At 28.9% G+C, this 18,981-nt stretch overlaps 5 protein-coding genes across 5 annotated transcripts; all 5 read left to right on the top strand.

The window, feature by feature from the left end:
- Positions 1–64: 64 nt before the first annotated feature.
- GO595_005789 (Cap protein) lies at positions 65–574 on the top strand (the record flags this gene model as incomplete). The annotated part of the gene is made up of 1 exon (XM_067919070.1): positions 65–574. The coding sequence occupies one exon, from the start codon at positions 65–67 to the stop codon at positions 572–574; it is 510 nt and encodes a 169-aa protein (XP_067773825.1).
- Positions 575–1,525: 951 nt separating this feature from the next.
- Positions 1,526–5,780, top strand: GO595_005788 (polyadenylate-binding protein 4-like; the record flags this gene model as incomplete). Its single annotated transcript, XM_067919069.1, has 2 exons — positions 1,526–3,500; positions 4,177–5,780. 2 exons carry the CDS (start codon positions 1,526–1,528, stop codon positions 5,778–5,780), a joined length of 3,579 nt encoding a protein of 1,192 aa, XP_067773824.1.
- A 312-nt stretch (positions 5,781–6,092) lies between these two features.
- On the top strand, positions 6,093–8,276 carry GO595_005787 (alpha-galactosidase; the record flags this gene model as incomplete). Its single annotated transcript, XM_067919068.1, has 1 exon — positions 6,093–8,276. The coding sequence occupies one exon, from the start codon at positions 6,093–6,095 to the stop codon at positions 8,274–8,276; it is 2,184 nt and encodes a 727-aa protein (XP_067773823.1).
- Positions 8,277–13,967: 5,691 nt separating this feature from the next.
- GO595_005786 (sel1 repeat family protein) lies at positions 13,968–14,471 on the top strand (the record flags this gene model as incomplete). Its single annotated transcript, XM_067919067.1, has 1 exon — positions 13,968–14,471. One exon carries the CDS (start codon positions 13,968–13,970, stop codon positions 14,469–14,471), a length of 504 nt encoding a protein of 167 aa, XP_067773822.1.
- A 32-nt stretch (positions 14,472–14,503) lies between these two features.
- GO595_005785 (putative beta-lactamase hcpC precursor) lies at positions 14,504–14,953 on the top strand (the record flags this gene model as incomplete). Its single annotated transcript, XM_067919066.1, has 1 exon — positions 14,504–14,953. One exon carries the CDS (start codon positions 14,504–14,506, stop codon positions 14,951–14,953), a length of 450 nt encoding a protein of 149 aa, XP_067773821.1.
- Between the last annotated feature and the right edge of the window lie 4,028 nt (positions 14,954–18,981).

The raw sequence follows: 18,981 nt of genomic DNA, 5'->3' as shown, positions 1-18,981 counted from the left end.
GTTCCTTCATATCTTATTCACCCTCAATTAATAAATCTCCCACAGCATTAAATTTTTTATTGTTATGCCTCGTAGGTTACGTAGACGTAGTTATTCACGTGGACGTCCATTGAAAACTGTAAAGTATTCTAATGAGACTCATAATTGTTCCGGAAACATTACATTCAATACAGGTTCTGGTGACGGTGCCGTAGGTGATCAAGTAAATACCACTCTAATTACTGCTGTTGCTACTCAAGGTATGCGTAAAGTAAAAAATTTTACTTTAAAAATGATCATTGATGTCGATATCCCATTATTATGGGCATTAGTTTATGTTCCAGATGGTACGGTTCCTCAATCCATGTCACTTGGTACCCCTGCTCCTGTATCATTATATGAACCTAATCAAAATGTTATTATGTCAGGGTACCTTACTCCCAATGCCCAACAGACTCAAGTATTTCGTACTAGGTTAGCACGTAATTTGAATTCAGGTGATTGTATTGTATTATGTTTGAAGGTATCTATTCCTGGTACTGAAATCACCGATAAGTTTTTAGGGGTTCAATTAAATTATGCTATCACTTATTAATAAAAAATTTTCTTACTTTTATTTTTATGTTTGACCCTCATCGCATTGGTCCTATTAGTGAATCTTATTATTCACGTAATAAGGGACGAGTGTTACAACGTAAGTTGGTTCCTCCTCTTAATCCTCCTATGTCTAAATATGATTTAGATCGTGCTTATGAAGTTCTTAAGAACAACGATAGGGTTGCAGATTATTCTACACAGTCTTTTAGTATTTTATATCCTAGTCAAGTCAGTACTAGGCGATTAGCATTAGACGTAGGTTCTACTATTAGTGTTAATATACCAATATCTTTTATTACTATTTCAGATGTTTCTGGTTTATTTTCCTTGAAACAATTTTCATTACGTGATGCAAGTCATCCATTACCATCAATAGATGGTACTCATTATTATGTTTTTATTGTTATTGAACGCAATCAACCCAATTCTGATTTTACAGAGATAACTGTTAATTATCTACTTCAATCTTCACTTTCTAGTTCAGGTACTTTTTATTATTATTTATATGATTTTGGTACTACTTTTCCATCACTTAATGATCGTACAGTTGGTTTTTTTACATCATCTAATTATAATGTATTTTATATTTGTGAAACTAATTTTGAAATAGCTTCACCAAGTGTTTTAATTGTACCTAATGCACATTATTCATTTAATTTACCATCGTAAAAAGTAAACCATTCAATTGATTTTAAGACATTTTCTTTTTTTTTCGGTTTTTCTGGTTAAATTTTTTTTTTCTTTTCGACTCAGCACATAAGTGATAATAACAAAGTTTGTTCACTCTATGGGCAATTGAGAACTTTTTTCTTTTTTTCTTTTTCTTTTGACCGAGGTACCCCCTCCCCCAAATGTCTTGAAATGTTGACACTTTTAACTGCCGCCGGAAATTTTACCAAATTCAATTAAATGGTTTTATTGAATAAGTTTGGCCCAACACTTTCTCAAAATGTCTGGTGATTCAAGCAACCAACTCTCTAACAAAATTTACGTAGGAGATCTCCCAACAAACATAACTGATGAATGGTTAAATAATTTTTTCTCAGAATATGGAACAATTTTAGAAATCACAAAAAGAGTTTTCCAAAAAACAGCTAATGCATTTATTACATTTAGCACACATGAAGAAGCTGAAGCAGCAATCCGAGAGTGTAATTACACAAAAATTAATTCCATTCCAATACGTATTTCATGGTTTGATCCATCTTCAAAAGACCATGATCCAATGGCAAACTTGGTTATATCAAACCTTCCGACAGATGTTGATGAACAACAATTGCATTCAGCTTTGGAAGATTTTGGATTTGCTATTAAGTCGTGTCGAATCCAGAGAAACAGGAATGGTGTATCAAATGGTATTGGATACGTAAGCTTCGAAAGTCAAGAGGTTGCAAGAAATGCTAAAGAAAGCATTCAAAATTTATTAATTAAAGATACTCCACTTCACGTTGAGTTTTATACGCCAGTGGATAAGCGTCAAGACTTTCTTTCAAGACTACCAACCAACGTAATATGTGTTGAAGGTCCAACTGATCTCATCAACGAAAATAATCTCAAAGATTTATTCAAGGAGTATGGAGTAATTCTTAACACTTTTGTCATAGACAACTATGGGATTGTCCTCTTCGAGAATCAAGCAGCTGCCAGTCGTGCTAATGCCGAATTTCATCATGATAAATTATCGGTTTTAACAAGTGTTCGCAGGGAGCTGCAATCTCAAGTCCTTAGCATCATCGAAGAGTGTCGCGTCTATTTAGCTGATATTGCAATCAGCGATAATGACGCAATTAAAAAACATTTAGAGCAGGCTGGAAAAATTGTTTCACTTGAAATCCACGACAGATCAGGAGGTGAACGTGCAGGCCTTGCCCAATACGAGACCAAAGAATCTCGTAACAAAGCTATATCTACATTGAACCATACAACATTTGGAGAGCAAGTTACTCCAATTCGAGTTTTACCCTTCTATGAAAAGCGTCTTACACATCAACCCGTTGGTCTTTTACAACTCAACGAAGTTGAAGCTGAAACAACATATGATGATCTTCTTCATCAATTTTCAGCTTATGGAACAGTCATATCTATTAGCATTGTTCCTACAATTCACTTATTGTCAATTGGATACATTTTGTTTGACAAATATGATGAAGCCAAAAAGGCACAAGCCGAAAGTGGCATTCAAAACACTTTTCTTTATCCGCCGTTAAATCCGAACGATGTGATTGGCGGTTTCTGTGATAATTTGAGAGCAAGAACCGTCGTCTGCTATGGCTTGCCAAAGAACGAAACAGAGGCATCAATTGACCAACAACTTAGTGACAAAGACATTCGAGCTGTAATCGGGTTATACTTAAAGAGTTCGGAGAAATCTAAGACTGCATTCATTACATTAATGACATATGACTCAGTCGTTGCAACAATGAAGCACTTTAAGAGTAAAGGCATTAAATGTGACCTCCTTGGGTATCATATTCTCATCAGGGTTCGTTTAGAACAATATCTTAAAGGGCACGAATATAACGATATTCATAATCGATTAATATATTGCAGAGGAGTTGATGACACAATCAACAGCAGAGACCTCCGCCAGAAGTTTGAAGAAACTATTGGACCTGTTGAGTTTGCCATGATTCAATATAATGGCTTAAACGGTGATTCAGAAAGAAAGGCCATAGTTCTTTTCAAAGAACAGAAGGACGCTGAAGAAGCTATAAGGAGTCCTCTTACCCATTTTAATGGTCAGTTTACGGCTTCTCAATTTATGCCTAAAAATGATTACACAACATACGTTCAACAAGTCCCTTACCCTCAACAACGACCTGTTCAACAATTTGCGAGCCCCAGAGAATTCATTAGAATGAGAATCGAAGAAGAGGCTCCTGCAGATAAGAAACAAATGCTTCTAGAAGAACTCAAAAAACTATGTGTAAATGATGTATATCGGATCACGTATAACTTCAGCGAAGTTAGCAAATGGATCCAAAGTAAATTAAATTAATGAGTTTATTAATAAACATCAATGAAGAAAATCCATTAATTTTAAAAATTTGTATTCCTTTTTATATACGCCCTTCGGTGGATGGGATAAAATATTTAGAAATATTTAATATTGAGAAGAAGATGAATATTAATATTACTTTATTACTTGCTATATATATGACTTATCAAGGTCGTATTAGAGTTTCATGGTTTCTATGTGTTTAAGTTCATCGTTTAGAGAAATTTCATATTGTTTGATTTGTGAAATCGCTTCAAAAGCTTGACTCCTTTGTTCTTGAATCCTTTTCAAAAGAGATTTAGAAGTTTCATCAAGTCCATTTGGTCCAGCTGTTTCTGCCAACCATTCTTCAAGATCGTCAAATTCATGTATAAGTTTTTGTAATTTTTCCTTTTTTGAGGTTGCGTTTTTTATTTGAGCCTTCAGCTCTGTTTTTGTGGGAAAAAACCTAAATGAAAAATGAGTATTTTTGTTGAAAGTGCTTAACATATAAAAGAAATAAATGTTCTAAATATAAAACGTTCAATTATATAGGGGCACCCCGATTTTTCAAATGATTTTACTCTTTCTTCTTGGGATAAATCTTGAATACGTAGCCCTAGATATTGGAAGTGAATACATCAAGATTGCAAAATCTGATTTTAATGGTGTGCCCGAAAAAATACCTGGCTATGAACAAGGACTCCCAGCAGCCATTTCTTTTAAACCAAGGAACTCAACAATTACAAAACTAACAAATGAAACAGCTGATTCTTTTGAAATTAAAATTGGAAAAGCTGCTCTTGCTGCATTAAAAAGAGATCCATCTTTAGGATATCAATACTTACCAATGACTGTTGGAAATAACAATACAGCCTTTATCACAACAGATATCATGCATCCATTGCCTTCATTTTCACTTTATTTAGCATATTTATTTTCATATTTACCGAAAATAGATAATCCAATAACATTAGTTGTCCCTGACTTTTGGACAGAAACACAGCGTGATTTATTATTCCACGCCTGTAGCTTTTTATCAATTCCAGTTTTAACCATAATCGATGAAATCACTGCAGTTAGTATTGGTTATGCAGCTTCTAAAACTCAACGCTTTATCAATAGAAACTCATTAAAACCATACAACGTGATGTTTATAGATATTGGATACATGACCACCAAAATTTTAGGAATCAGCTTTGAGTGGGATGGAAAGTCATCAAAGTGCATCGAAATTTTCACTATTTCCACAAACTATGCTAGTGGAAAAAAGTTCCATCAAGAACTATCACAAAAGCTCAATATTAGTGAACAAAAAGCGCAAAAATTGTTCATAAGAGGAAGTAAAAATCAATTTATCGAAGATACATTAGCCGAATTGAGCGAAGTTGTTACGACAGGTATTAATTTGTTTGAAACTAATGGAACAATTGACGAAATTCAAGTAACCGGCGGACCTTCCTCAAATTCAGCGGTTATGTCAACGATAAAAGCGGCTACTCAGAACTTAACGGCTCCCATCAAAAAGGAATTTTCGAATTCGCTTTTAGCTTATGGCGGCGTTTATTCAGCGCTACAACTATCTGGATATTCACCATTTCCTAATGGGTTGCTTGTTAAAAAGATTAATAAGAACACAACATTAACATGTCAACAAACTCATATGATGTGCATTCAAGGTTCAAATTGCTCAGAACAAATCATTGAAAATTCAACAGGATGTAAGACTATTAGACTTGAATCTGATCCTAGGTATATTGAGTTTGGTGTTTCCAATACTCAAGATATTGATTTAGTCAACATCTCCAATATCACATTTTCTGAAACAGATAAACCATTTGGCATCATTAAGATGCGACATGATTCACCTCGTATTAGATCCATCCAATGGTGTAAGAATGAAGGTGATTGTTATCCCATTAATTTCAAATCTAGGTATCCTGATGAAGATAAATACATTAAGTTCATGATAGATTCTACAGCAGCTGTAAAATCTACTTTGCAAAAACTGGCTAAGCGAAACATCATTTCCAAAATAGGTGATGCGATTTCTTCACTTTTTGAGAGAAGCGATAGCAAATTGAATGAAACACAAAAAGCGGAATTTGATGCAATTGCAGATGATTATAATCAGGGTAAATTTGAAACTTACGGACTAAAACGCCTTAATGAAACATACTATAAACTTCAGGACTTAATGAGTTCAATCGATTTAAATGAAAAATAAACATAAATTATGTTTCTTTTTTCTTCTTCCATAAAGATTTAATTATAGTATAAATATAAATAATGATTATGGATTGCGATCTTTTGGAAAATCTATTTATTTCTGCATATTTCAAATTGATTGATCAATTTAAAATTGATTAAATAAATCATTATCAAGAACCTAAAGTCAATAAAATTATAATGCACAATATTTTTGGTACAATTAATTGTAAGATAATCTTGATCATGAATAATTATTTTCAGCAGATTTTGTATAATAATTTCGGTTATGACATTTCACTTTCCTATTTAAAAAGTCAAATTTCAACAGATGAAAATCGTTTTCGACGACAAGAACAATGTATTTCTAATTCAAACAAAAAATACGACATATGGTATAGCTATTGTTGATGGCAAATATGTAGGGCATTTATATTATGGAAAATATCTTGATTCCACTGATATTCGATATCTTTTAAGGGAAGATGAACCACCTTTTGTTCCTTCTTCAAACAAACGTGAAAAGGGTGGTTTTCTTGACAGCGCTCCAATGGAATATCCAGAAACAGGAATGGGAGATTTTCGTGAAACAGCCTTTTGTGTTCGTAACAATTCTGGCCATCGTTGTAGCGAACTAAATTACCAAGGCTATGAAATTATCAAAGGCAAACCAAAACTTGAAGGTCTTCCATGTACATTTGGCACTGAAGATGACAGTTTAACCCTTAAAATCTTTTGCAAGGATTCTATTCTTGGTCTTAAATGTACTCTTCTTTATTCCATCTTCCAAGATTCCGATGCAATAATTCGGTCAGTCATAATTACCAATGAAGGACAAGATCCCTTATACCTAGAGAAAGTTCTTTCATCATGCATAGATCTTGATGACCAAAACTTTGAGGTTATTGGCTTATTTGGCTCATGGGCCCGTGAGCGATACATTCAACGAAATCCACTTTCATATGGCCGTTACGTTATTTCATCCACCAAAGGTAAATCCAGTCATCAAACGAATCCATTTATAGCATTAGTTACACCTTCAACCACGCAAACGACTGGCGAAGTGTATTCCATGAACTTTGTGTATTCAGGGAACTTCATTGCGTCAGTCGAAAAGAACGAATTCAACTCAGTCCGCTTATTAATGGGCATTCATCCCGAGAATTTCACATGGAAATTATTACCGAATGACACATTCACGTCACCTGAAGTTGTTAATGTCTATTCAAGCAAAGGCTTAAGCAAAATGACGCACATTTATCATGACTTATATCGTAACCATTTAATCCGTAGCAAATATTTACATTTACGTCGCCCAATATTAATTAACAATTGGGAAGCGACATATTTTGATTTCGACGAGACGAAATTATTAAACATTGCGAAAGAAGCATCAGAACTCGGAATAGAAATGTTAGTAATGGATGACGGATGGTTTGGCAAGCGGAATAATGATGAAAGTTCATTAGGCGATTGGATTGTCAACGAGAACAAAATCAAAGGTGGGTTACAACCATTAATAAACAATATCAATAATGTCGGACTAAAGTTCGGCATTTGGGTCGAGCCTGAAATGGTATCGCCGAACTCCGATTTATACGCGAAACATCCGAAGTGGGCAATACAGATACCACAACGGGAAATCACTGAAATCCGTTCGCAATATGTTTTAGACATGAGTAATGACGATGTCATTAATTATCTCTATGAAATATTGTCGAACCTTTTGAGGAATTATAACATAAGTTATATGAAATGGGATATGAATCGACAACTCACTACTTTGGGTAGTTATAACTTAAGTAGTGAGCAACAAAATGAACTTTCGCATCGTTATGTGTTGGGTGTGTATAAGTTACAAGAGAAAATCGTCACTGAGTTCCCAAACGTTTTATTGGAAAACTGCTCAGGCGGCGGCGGTCGATTTGATCCCGGAATGTTATACTATAGTCCTCAGATTTGGTGCTCTGATAACATGGACCCAATCGATAGGCTATGCATTCAAGAAGGAACTGCATTAGTTTATCCAGTGTTTACGATTGGTAACCATTTAAGTGTTTGCCCGAATCATTGTAATGGAAGAATTACTCCATTCGAAACAAGAGGCGACATTGCTTTGTTCGGTACTTTTGGTTATGAACTCGATATTACCAAGTTAAGTAATAACGAAAAGGAATTAATCAAAGTGCAAATTAATAATTATAATAAATATAATGAAATAATTAGAGATGGAGATTACTATCGATTAGAATCTTTGGATCTAAACGGTTTCGTGGATTGTTGTATGTTCGTAAGTAAAGATAAAAGAAACGCTCTGCTAATATACGTACAAGTAAGAGCAATGGCAAACACTAAAAGCCGAATAGTAAAACTAAGGGGACTGAAGATGGATAAGGTGTACGTTATAGACGATAAGGAATTCAATGGGAGAACGTTAATGGCGGCAGGATTGAGAATGCCATTGATGTCGGGTGACTTTAAGAGTAAAATTATTGAGATTAAAGTAAAAGAATAAAAAAATTTTTATTATTGTTGTGACATTCAAGGGTGTTAGGAAGTGCAGTTTCTTCATCAACAAAATTACCTGAATTAGAATTGGAACCAAGAACAAGTTCATTCAAGATCTATAAAATATTTTGTACTGCTTCGTTATCTTTACTAAAACCGGATAAAATATTAGCTAGAATTATGCTTGATTTTAGACCAAATATTGAAGAATATTTTCGTTTATTATTTCTTGGTTGCCTTATTTATAGGCTAAGAGATGATTAAATGATTTGGATGATTTTCAAATGTTTTGAATTTTCAAATTGATGTAATAAATATTAAATAAAAAATATAAATATCTGTAGCTTAAAGATTTGCTCCTTTTTGAATAAGTAATTTTATTATATCTGGTTCATTATATGATGCTTTCATAAGTGCTGTTTTAAATAGTTTAAAAAAATTCCAAATATTATCTTTAAATATAATTTTATTTCTACATTGAGAATTAATATCAGTATATTGTTTATTAAAAAATATCGTTTTTCATTAATTTGTATATAATCATCATTTTCAATGACTACTATTGAACATTTAGTTGTTAAAGAAGTAATTATCATTTTTGCTTGTCTAGTGCAAGGAGAAGGTAGGTTAATATCAATTCTATTGTAATGGTATATGTAATCATATGATTCATATGAATTTATTGTGTAATCAATTGTTTCATTAAACATTTATTTAATATAAAAATATTTCAGGAATTCTACTTATCAAAACACAACTTTTTACAACACAACTGTCTTTCTATAATTAAACATGAATACTAATTGAATAATAAATCTACAATGAATTGGATATATAGGATTCTTCCCATCAGATGTAAATTTTATATTAAAAGTAGATCCGTCAGAAGGAGCGTTATAAATATATACTGGTATAAATCAAGATTCAAATGTAAATGGTAATATAGAAGTTGATACTATTAATAATATATCTATTGATAATTTTTCATTAATAAATCATACACATGATCAATATTCAACAAATGATAATTTAATTAATATGAATAAAACTCCAACAGGAATATCATATAATGAATTTGGTGAATAAACTAAGAATGAGAAAGATTTAATAATAGTGAGTAATGACATTTCATGTAGAATTATGTCAGCAAGTCGTAATATTAATATTGAATGTAAAAACTATGTGAGTGCTAATAATATTTATGACGGATTATATATTTATAAATCAGATGCTAAAGTAGGAGATTCTATTAAAATGGTAATAGGTGTATTACCGAGTGGTGATGATTGCAGTATAATAGAACATTATGTTGGTTCTGATGACAATATTGATACTTGTTTAAGATTCAAAGCTTGTGATGGTAATCATGTAAGTATATTTAGAAACGGTAATATAAGTTGTAATTATATTAATGGAATTGATACTAATAATATTTCATTAAATACACATAATCATGATGATAAATATTATTCAATTAATCATACTCATAATAATTATTCAACTAATGAAAGTTTAACTGATATACATAATATATTAGAGAAAATTACAAGAAATGACAATACTTTATACATTAATTATTCAGTTGATATTAATGATAATATAAATATGTTAAATAGTGATATAATCTGTTGTGATTTATTTTGCACAAATATCACTTGTGATACAATTAATGGAATTGATACTGATAATATTTGATTAAATACACATAATCATGATAATAAATATTCTTTATTGAATCAAACTCACAACACTATTAATAATGTCTTAACTATCAACGGAAAAATTAATAATTATTATATTTCTAATAGTTCTGGTGGAGGTTTTAATACAACAATAACGTTACCTTGTATAGCTACTATAAAAACGAATGGTGTTATGGAAGTTGGAGAATGTATTGATTTTCATGATAATAATGATTTGAATAGTGATTATGATTGGAGGATTAGATCTGCTGGTAATACATTATATTTTGGTAAACTTAATAATAATGATGGTAATATCAGTCATAATGGAAATAATGGCAATATAAATTGTAATTCTATTAACTATATTAATGTAAGTTTTTTCTCAGTAAATGGACACACTCATAAACTAAGTGAAATAGTGCCTTATCGAAATGCTGTATTAAGAACTGGAAGATTGTTAGATTTCATTTATCAAAATGATTCTTATGAAGCACCCGGTGAATATGCTTGGAGAATAGCTTCTTATGAAGATCATTTAGCGTTTTGGCATATATCAGATTCAAATTATAGAAAAGCATATATTTCAGTAAATGGTGGTGGACAGATTAATAAAACAATAACTCATAACGCTCCTATTGAAAATAATGAAAATATTGATAATTTTACTATTGGAAAGCCAGTGTTTATAACAGGTAATGTATATAAATTAATTAATGAAAATGGAACTTATAAATATATTTCTACAACAGATTCTACTAACTGTATACCATCTGTTAAAAGTAGTGGTAATTATAAAGAATTTATTGGGATCTGTGTTGCTATACATAGAAGTAATGAAATTTTACAAATTGATGATACTATTAAACAAGATATTTCTATTGATCAAAATACTATAGATTTTGCTACTCATGGTGATTATTATTTTAAAGTTGATGATAGTAGTATTCATAATATTGGTGATATTGTGATATATGATGGTAGTATTATTGATGATGATACTGTTATAACAACAAAAATAAATAGTATGATTATTGGAAAGATAACTTCTATTATAGGTGATACTACAGTAGCTGTTTTTCATAAGTAAATTATTAAGATGACATGATCCTGACACCTTCATTTATACCGATGCGCAAATCCGCGTATCCCTCTTTTCAATAGTATTCTTTAATGAAATGTTTTTCGAAAGATTATCCTTTTATTTAGATGATATATGGGTTTAAGCGAGATCTCATAGGCCTCTTTTTTATAGTATACTTTAATGAGGCGTTTTAAAAATAATAACATTTAACGGATTATTTTTATAAAATCAATGTTCTAGGTTCCTCTTATATCTTGGGACTTTCATATTGCTATGGTTTTACCACGCACAACGCAAATACGCATTTTTTATGAGATATAGAAAAATAACTTCTATGATAGATAATACTACAGTAGCTGTTTTTCAAAAATAAACTTATATAAGGTGTTTTCAGAAGAATTGACTTATTTATCAATAGCTTCTTTTTTAATAAATTCAATGAAATCATCAATAAATTCATCTAATTCAATATATTCTTTAGTATCCTTCACAAACTTATAGTTATAATTTCCAAATATTATTTTGAAACATTAAATTATTCAAAGAAATTCTAAATTAAACAAATAAATATCTTTAGCATTACTATCAATTCCTTCTTGTTCAAGAAGTAATTTAACGATTTCAGTATGACCTCTTGAAGATGCTTTCATAAGTACTGTTTTAAAGAATTTAAATAATTTCCAAATAATATTTTGAAATCCAATATTATTAAAATAAATTCTAAGCAAAACAAGTGATTATCTTTAGCATTAATATCAATTCCTTTTTGTTCAAGAAGTAATTTAACAATTTCTATAAAACCATTATAAGATGCTAATATAAGTGCTGTATTAAATATTTTAAATAATTTCCAAATATTATTTTGAAATATAAAATTATTAAAATAAATTCTAAAGAAAACAAATAAATATTTTTAGCATTAATATCAATTCCTTCTTGTTCAAGAAGTAATTTAACGATTTCTGTATAACCCTTTTCAGATGCCCACATAAGTGCTGTATTAAATATTTGAAATAATTTCCAAATATTATTTTGAAATATCAAATTATTAAAATAAATTTCAAATAAAACAAATACATGTCTTTAGAATTAATATCAATTCCTTCTTGTTCAAGAAGTAATTTAACAATTTCTGTATAACCTTCATAAGATGCTTTAATAAGTGCTGTTTCAAGTATTCTAAATAATTTCCAAATATTATTTTGAAATATAAAATTATTAAAATAAATAAAAAACAAAACATATAAATATTTTCAGCATTAACATCAATTCCTTTTTGTTCAAGAAGTAATTTAACGATTTCTATACAACCAGTTGAAGATGCCCAAATAAGTGCTGTATAAAATAATTTAAATAATTTCCAAATGTCATTTTGAAATTCCAAATTATCAAAACAAATATTAAACAAAACAACTAAAGATTTTGAACATTAATATCAATTCCTTTTTGTTCAAGAAGTAATTTAACTATTTCTATATGACTTTTCCAAGATGCACAAATAAGTGCTGAACTATTTAATTTAAATAATTTCCAAATATTATTTTGAAATATTAAATTAATAAAATAAATTTTAAATAAAATAAAAAAATATCTATAGCATTAATATCAATTCCTTCTTGTTCAAGAAGTAATTTAACGATTTCTGTATAACCCTTTTCAGATGCCCACATAAGTGCTGTATTAAATATTTGAAATAATTTCCAAATATTATTTTGAAATATCAAATTATTAAAATAAATTTCAAATAAAACAAATGAATATCTTCAGCATTAATATCAGTTCCTTCTTGATCTAAAATGTATTTTACAAGTTCAATATTTCCTGATTTAGATGAATAACCTAAAATATCTTTTGGAGTGTGATGCTCTTTCATAAAATATTTTGTGAGATATTTATTTCCAATTCTTGCAGCTGCATTAATAATATCATCATTAATTTCCATTCCTTCTTTTTGCAAATATGTAAAGAGTTCATAGTTGTTCCATTTGATACATTTCTTTCCTAAAAATTCCAAATTTTTGATATCTTCTAATTTGTTTTCATAAAGATATTTAAAGATATCATTACAATGAAATTTAATTGCTGTTTCATATGCATCTTTAAATGATGAATGATTTTGTTCACATAAATGAATAATTTCTTCATTTCCACCTGCAACTGCATATTTACCTGTGTTTTCCACTTTTGCACCATTCATAAGTAAATATTTAAAACATTTAACTGAAGAAAAAAATGCTGCATATTCAATTAATGTAATCCGATATTGATTAATAAAATCACATCTTTCATAAACTGATGGTTCAATTATTTGATTAAAATCAAAATCATTTTGTGATGATATTTCTTGAAGTTTTTCAATTTCATCGTCTCGAATTATTTTTGTTATTTCATTTGGATTATGTCCTTCTTCAATATATTTCTTATGAAGTTCCCAATCATTCTTTGAAAGTTCTTCATAATGTTTTTTTATATACTGTTTAATTCCATAGCAATAATATTCATTAATTTCTTCTTGCGTCATGTGATGTGCAAAACATCCATTGGTTCTTTTATAATCAACCTTTGGACTCTGAAGAAATTTATTTTCAAAAAGATAATAAAGAATATACTTTGATTCTTCTGAATATTTAGAAAGAAGTATACCTTCAAATACATCAAAAATTTTTGAATTAATTTTGGCTGATTCTATAATATTTGTTTTAGCCAACCTAAAGAGGGTTTGCATGATTGATTGATGAATTTCGATATCATTTAATAGTTTTTGCTTCTTCATTTTATTTATGGTCCGTCTTTACTAACGGTATGTATCGGCTTTTTCATTGTTTTTAACGGTTTGAGTAGATTTTGAAGCAATTCAAACATCACATCACACAACATTCTGAAATCCTATATGTAAACTATTCAATAAAAAAGATTTGCCAAACAAAATTTTATGACTGATTTTTCTAAAATTAAAGAGAACTTATCCCAAATTGAAGAACAAGCAAAAGAAAATCCACAAATATATATGGAGCTTGGTAATTTATTCTTAAGAGGAGAAGGTATTGAACATGATATCAATAAAGCGATTGAATATTTCCAAAAAGGGTCTGATGCAGGAATAAATGATGCATCATTTAATCTTGCACAAATTTATCATATCGGTTTGGGAGGTAATCCAATTGATATCCCAAAAGCCGTCAACTTATATGAGAAATGTGTCTTAAATAACGATCTTACAGCTATGTTTAATTTAGCGATGATTTATATTGTAGGTAATGGGGTTCCAAAAAATATTCCACGTGGTATTGAGTTACTCGAAACATCAGCACAAAAGGGTTTTGCTCATTCTATATATAATCTTGCATTACAATATTTAAGTGGAGAAAATGTTCCCTATGATTGTCAAAAAGCAATTGAATTATTAGAAACAGGATCAGAAAATAGGGTATTTTAATTGCACAATAAGACTTGCGATGCTTTATCGCGATGGTTAAAGAGATTCCACCAGATTTAGGGAAATGTGGAAGAATTTTAGTTGAATCAGCCAAAACTAAGAATCCTGATGCATTATGTTCGTTAGGAGAATATTATGAATATATTGGGAAGAACACGAGTCTTATTCAAAGGTCTGTTGAATGTTATGAAGAAGCAATCTTAAAAAATCATACACGTTCAATGTATAACTTAGCAAATTTACTAGTTAATACACCAGGACATTTTGTGCCACGTAATACGAAAAGATCAATCGAACTTTTAACGAAAGCTTCTGAATTAGGTGATTTAAATTCGATGAAAAAATTAGCTGAAATTTATAGGGAAAAAGATCCTTATAAATCATTATATTATTATGAAAAAGGTTCTGAATTAGGTGATGATGATTGTACTTATAACTTAGCTTTAATGTATCAAAAAGGTGAAGGAATACCTAAAAAATAAAAAGAAATCTTTAGAATTATATCAAAAAGCAGCAAGTAATAACCATGTTCAAGCATTAACTAATTTAGGTGTTATGTATCATTATGGAAAAGGAGTCGAAAAGGATTTAAATAAAGCATCCGAGTATTATGAAGCTGCTGCTAAAAAAGGACATTTAAATGCAATTTATAATTTAGGTGTACTTTATTCACAAGATGAAGAAATGAAAAATATTCCGAAAGCTTTAGAATATTTCGAAATGGCAAGAAAGAAAGGGGGACACAATGGCAATGCATAACATGGCATTAATATATTTAAATGGTAATGGAATAGAACAAAATGTACAAAAAAGCTGTCGATATATGTGAAGAATTAATTAAAATGAATTACTATAAAGTTATTGATACTTTAATTAAAATTTATGCAAATGGGAAAGGGAAATGTTGCCAAAAATCCAAAAAAGAGCTTTGGAGTTATGTCAATTTATGTTCGATAACCAAAATTTCCAATTTTTAGATGTCGCTATAAAATTGTTAAAAGAAGAAAACCCACCAAATAATGAACGAATTTTGGAAATTTTGGAAAATGGCGCAAAGCAGAATGATCGATTCGCTTTGATAGAATTAATAAGAGTGTATTCAGAAGGCGATTTTGGAGTGGCACCTTCCGAAGAAAAGATGAATTTCTATCAGGAAAAACTTAATATGACCCCTGAATGCACGATTTGGTAAATAAAATTTCTGATTTTTTGTTGAATATGTTTTAGTGACGAAATATACACTTGCATATGTAAGTAAGTTTTAATAAAAGATCAATTTTTTCTTCTTTCTTAGCATCTGTAAAAAATTGCTTTGAAGTTTACTTGTCGGAAACACAAAAAATTACTTTTAACATGGATGAAAATAACACACTTGGAGTACATGACAAAATAAATGTTCACTAACATTTTCTTTGATATAAAATTGCCTAGTACATTTAAAATATTGACAGTATTTCAAAATGAGATTTAAAAATTATTTTGTTTTAAAACAGTATTTATTCTTGAAATTCATATTGGATATTATGATAAAAAAAAATACTTTTGATAAGAATTTTTTGCAACAAAGCATAATAGGACTCATGTTTTACAAATCCTTGGAATTTGTGTTCATTGCTTAACATAAGCCTACTATCAATTTTTTTTGATAAAGTTTGTTTGACATGAAAAGTGATTTCTTCAGATATGTTCAAAGTTTTTTTTCGAAATGAGTATTACATTTTCACCTACTGAAAGCGCTATTTTTCTTTCATATTTTGTTATTATTTTTATACTTATTTTAGTAATTATCATTTGTTGCATTGCATTTACTATTTTGTCTGGAATTCATTGGAGTAAAATTAGATATGATTACTCAATAGATTCTGAAAACATTAGTTACAACTTGTATATTTTATATGTTATGACTACTATTTCATGGGTGTCACCAATTGTTCTTGCCTTTTTTATTATAATTTTCTTGATTATTCCAATCAAAATCCGTCAAAAAATCCCTGGTAGGATATACCACATTTATTTAATTATATTATTTTTAATTCTATTATTCAATTTATCATCAGATATATGCTATTTTGCTTATTCAGCACCAAATAAGTGTTCAAGCATCAGAAATATCCAAACACAAGCATTGCGATTTGATAAAGAAACATGTAATAAATATCACTCAAGCATCGAAGCGTTCTTTTATTTATATGTCATTTCATTTGTACTGGATGTAATTCTTATTTTGTGTCCGTTTTGTAGTTGTCCTCAGGATAAAGAAAAACAACTTTCAGCGTAACATATAAAACATTATGAAGATAAATTAACTTTTAATATGTTGCTATGTAAACCATCGCTTATTGTATTTACTTTTTTTTATGAGTGACATTTTTGTCGTAATATTATTTATTTTGTTATAAATCTTGTAACTCCTCAATAAAAGTTTTATTATTTATTAAAGATCTATTATTGTTATAATACTTACATTTATGAGATTTTATATTTAAAAATTATTTTGAAAATTTATGTTTTTTTTTAGACTCCGCTTTAAAGATACCAGTATCAGGTTGGGGAGCACCTTATTTACATATGATGTGTAGGTTTAAGACTTTCAGTAGTTGTATTATTAATTCTAGAATAGAAAGCAATACTTGCATTTGCTCTATTAACTTTACATTGTTATATTATATATTCCACACAAAGAATGAAAAAAAATTATAATTAAATTAATGCTTTATAATGTCTATAAAAAATTTTTGCTTTCACACTCAAGAAATTTTTTAATTAAAGATTACCATAAATAAATGATAGCTTGTAAACGTAATAATTTTTTTTCTCAGCCTATTTCCCTTTACATTTCATAGCCCTTTGATAAAATCTATTTATATGAGATGACGTGTGGCAAATTGATTTGAGGGGGAGTTAAAACTGACATTATTTTTTGTTTCATGTTGGAGAAAAAGAGTAACTTACAAGAAAACAATCAAAAACCAGGAACAAAAGAAATGAAAATCATTAAATCAATTCAACAAATCATATTTGGTTTAAATAAAGAAAATATTTCTCAAGCAGCTCAATCAATTATTTCCATATTTGATTATAGTTATCCATATTCATTTAATGCCGTTATGAGTCATTATGTTATTATCTGTATTTTTATTGAAAAGAATGATTTCGATATATATTTGAATTTTATGAAAGAAATTGAAAAATTTCAAGAAACCAATAAAGTCAAATCTAAAATTTTTGATGTTTTTACTAATTTTCTTCTTTTTGCAAAATTTATTGACCTCGATCCAAATTACACAGGAATTTACGAGCAAAAATTATATTATCCACTTTTGAAAATGTATGAAAATAATATTCTTGATCTAAAAATATTGTAAGATGAGAAAAATCCATATTTTATCCATTATATGTCTAAAGAAGAAATTTATAAACAAAAAAATTTTAGCTCTTTTAACCAAATCATTGCTAATTATGAAGAATTATCAAAGAATGAATGGGAACTTCATAAGAAATTAATCAAAGAAGGACATAATCCAAATGAAATTGCAAAAATAATTCGAAATGATGAAATTGAAAAACTTCAAGAAATAACATCACAACCAAAATTTGATTTTAATCAAACAATTAAACCATCACTTTATGAAAGATGTTCATTTATTAATGAAGAAAATGTCTCATTAATTGATTATGCAGCATTTTTTCTTCAATTAAATGTTTTAAATATTTACTTATGAATGGTGCTAAAGTAGAAAACACAGGTAAATATGCAATTGCAGGTGGAAATGAAGAAATTATTCATTTATGTGAACAAAATCATTCATCATTTAAAGATGCATATGAAACAGCAATTGAATTTCATCGAAATGATATTTTTAAATATCCTTATGAAAATAAAATTGTCGAAATTGATGATATAGAAAAATTAGGCTCTCTATGTATTATGTTTTGGAACATTGAAGTTTTTATGTTTTTACAGAAAAATGGAATGAAAATAAATGAAAATATTCTCAATAATATGGTAAAAATTGGAAATCTTTATCTCATTAAGTATTTTCTGAAAGAAAATACAATTCCAAAAAATATTTTTGCATACTCTCCCGAATTAGGGAACATTGAACTCGTTGAATATCTTTTAAATCAAGAAGGAATTGATATTAATGCTAAAAATATTTATTTGTTTAATATAATATTTTTTACAATAATTTAATATTTTAAAATTTTTATTTGGGAATTATTTGAAACAGCACTTATTTGTGCATCTGAATTTGGTTACACCGAAATAGTTAAAATACTTCTTGAACAAGAAGGAATTGATATTAATGATAAAGATATTTATTTATTTTGTTTAAAATTTATTTCTTCATTTTTAGCTTTCGCTTCTTCTAAAATTTGATTAAGTTCTTGTTCTGTTTGAGCCTTATTTAATCTTTCGATATACTCTTTTTGCAAATCGCCCAATTTTTCCAACTTTTGGATTTCTTCTTTTGCTAATTGTTTTTTATTCGTTTCTAATTCTTCGTTT

Source organism: Histomonas meleagridis (assembly GCF_020186115.1).
Source record: "Histomonas meleagridis strain 2922-C6/04-10x chromosome Unknown contig_4, whole genome shotgun sequence".
In the NCBI taxonomy this organism is placed as follows: Eukaryota; Parabasalia; order Tritrichomonadida; family Dientamoebidae; genus Histomonas; species Histomonas meleagridis.
Note: the sequence above shows the minus strand (reverse complement) of the source record. Positions and strands in the feature narration are given on the sequence as shown.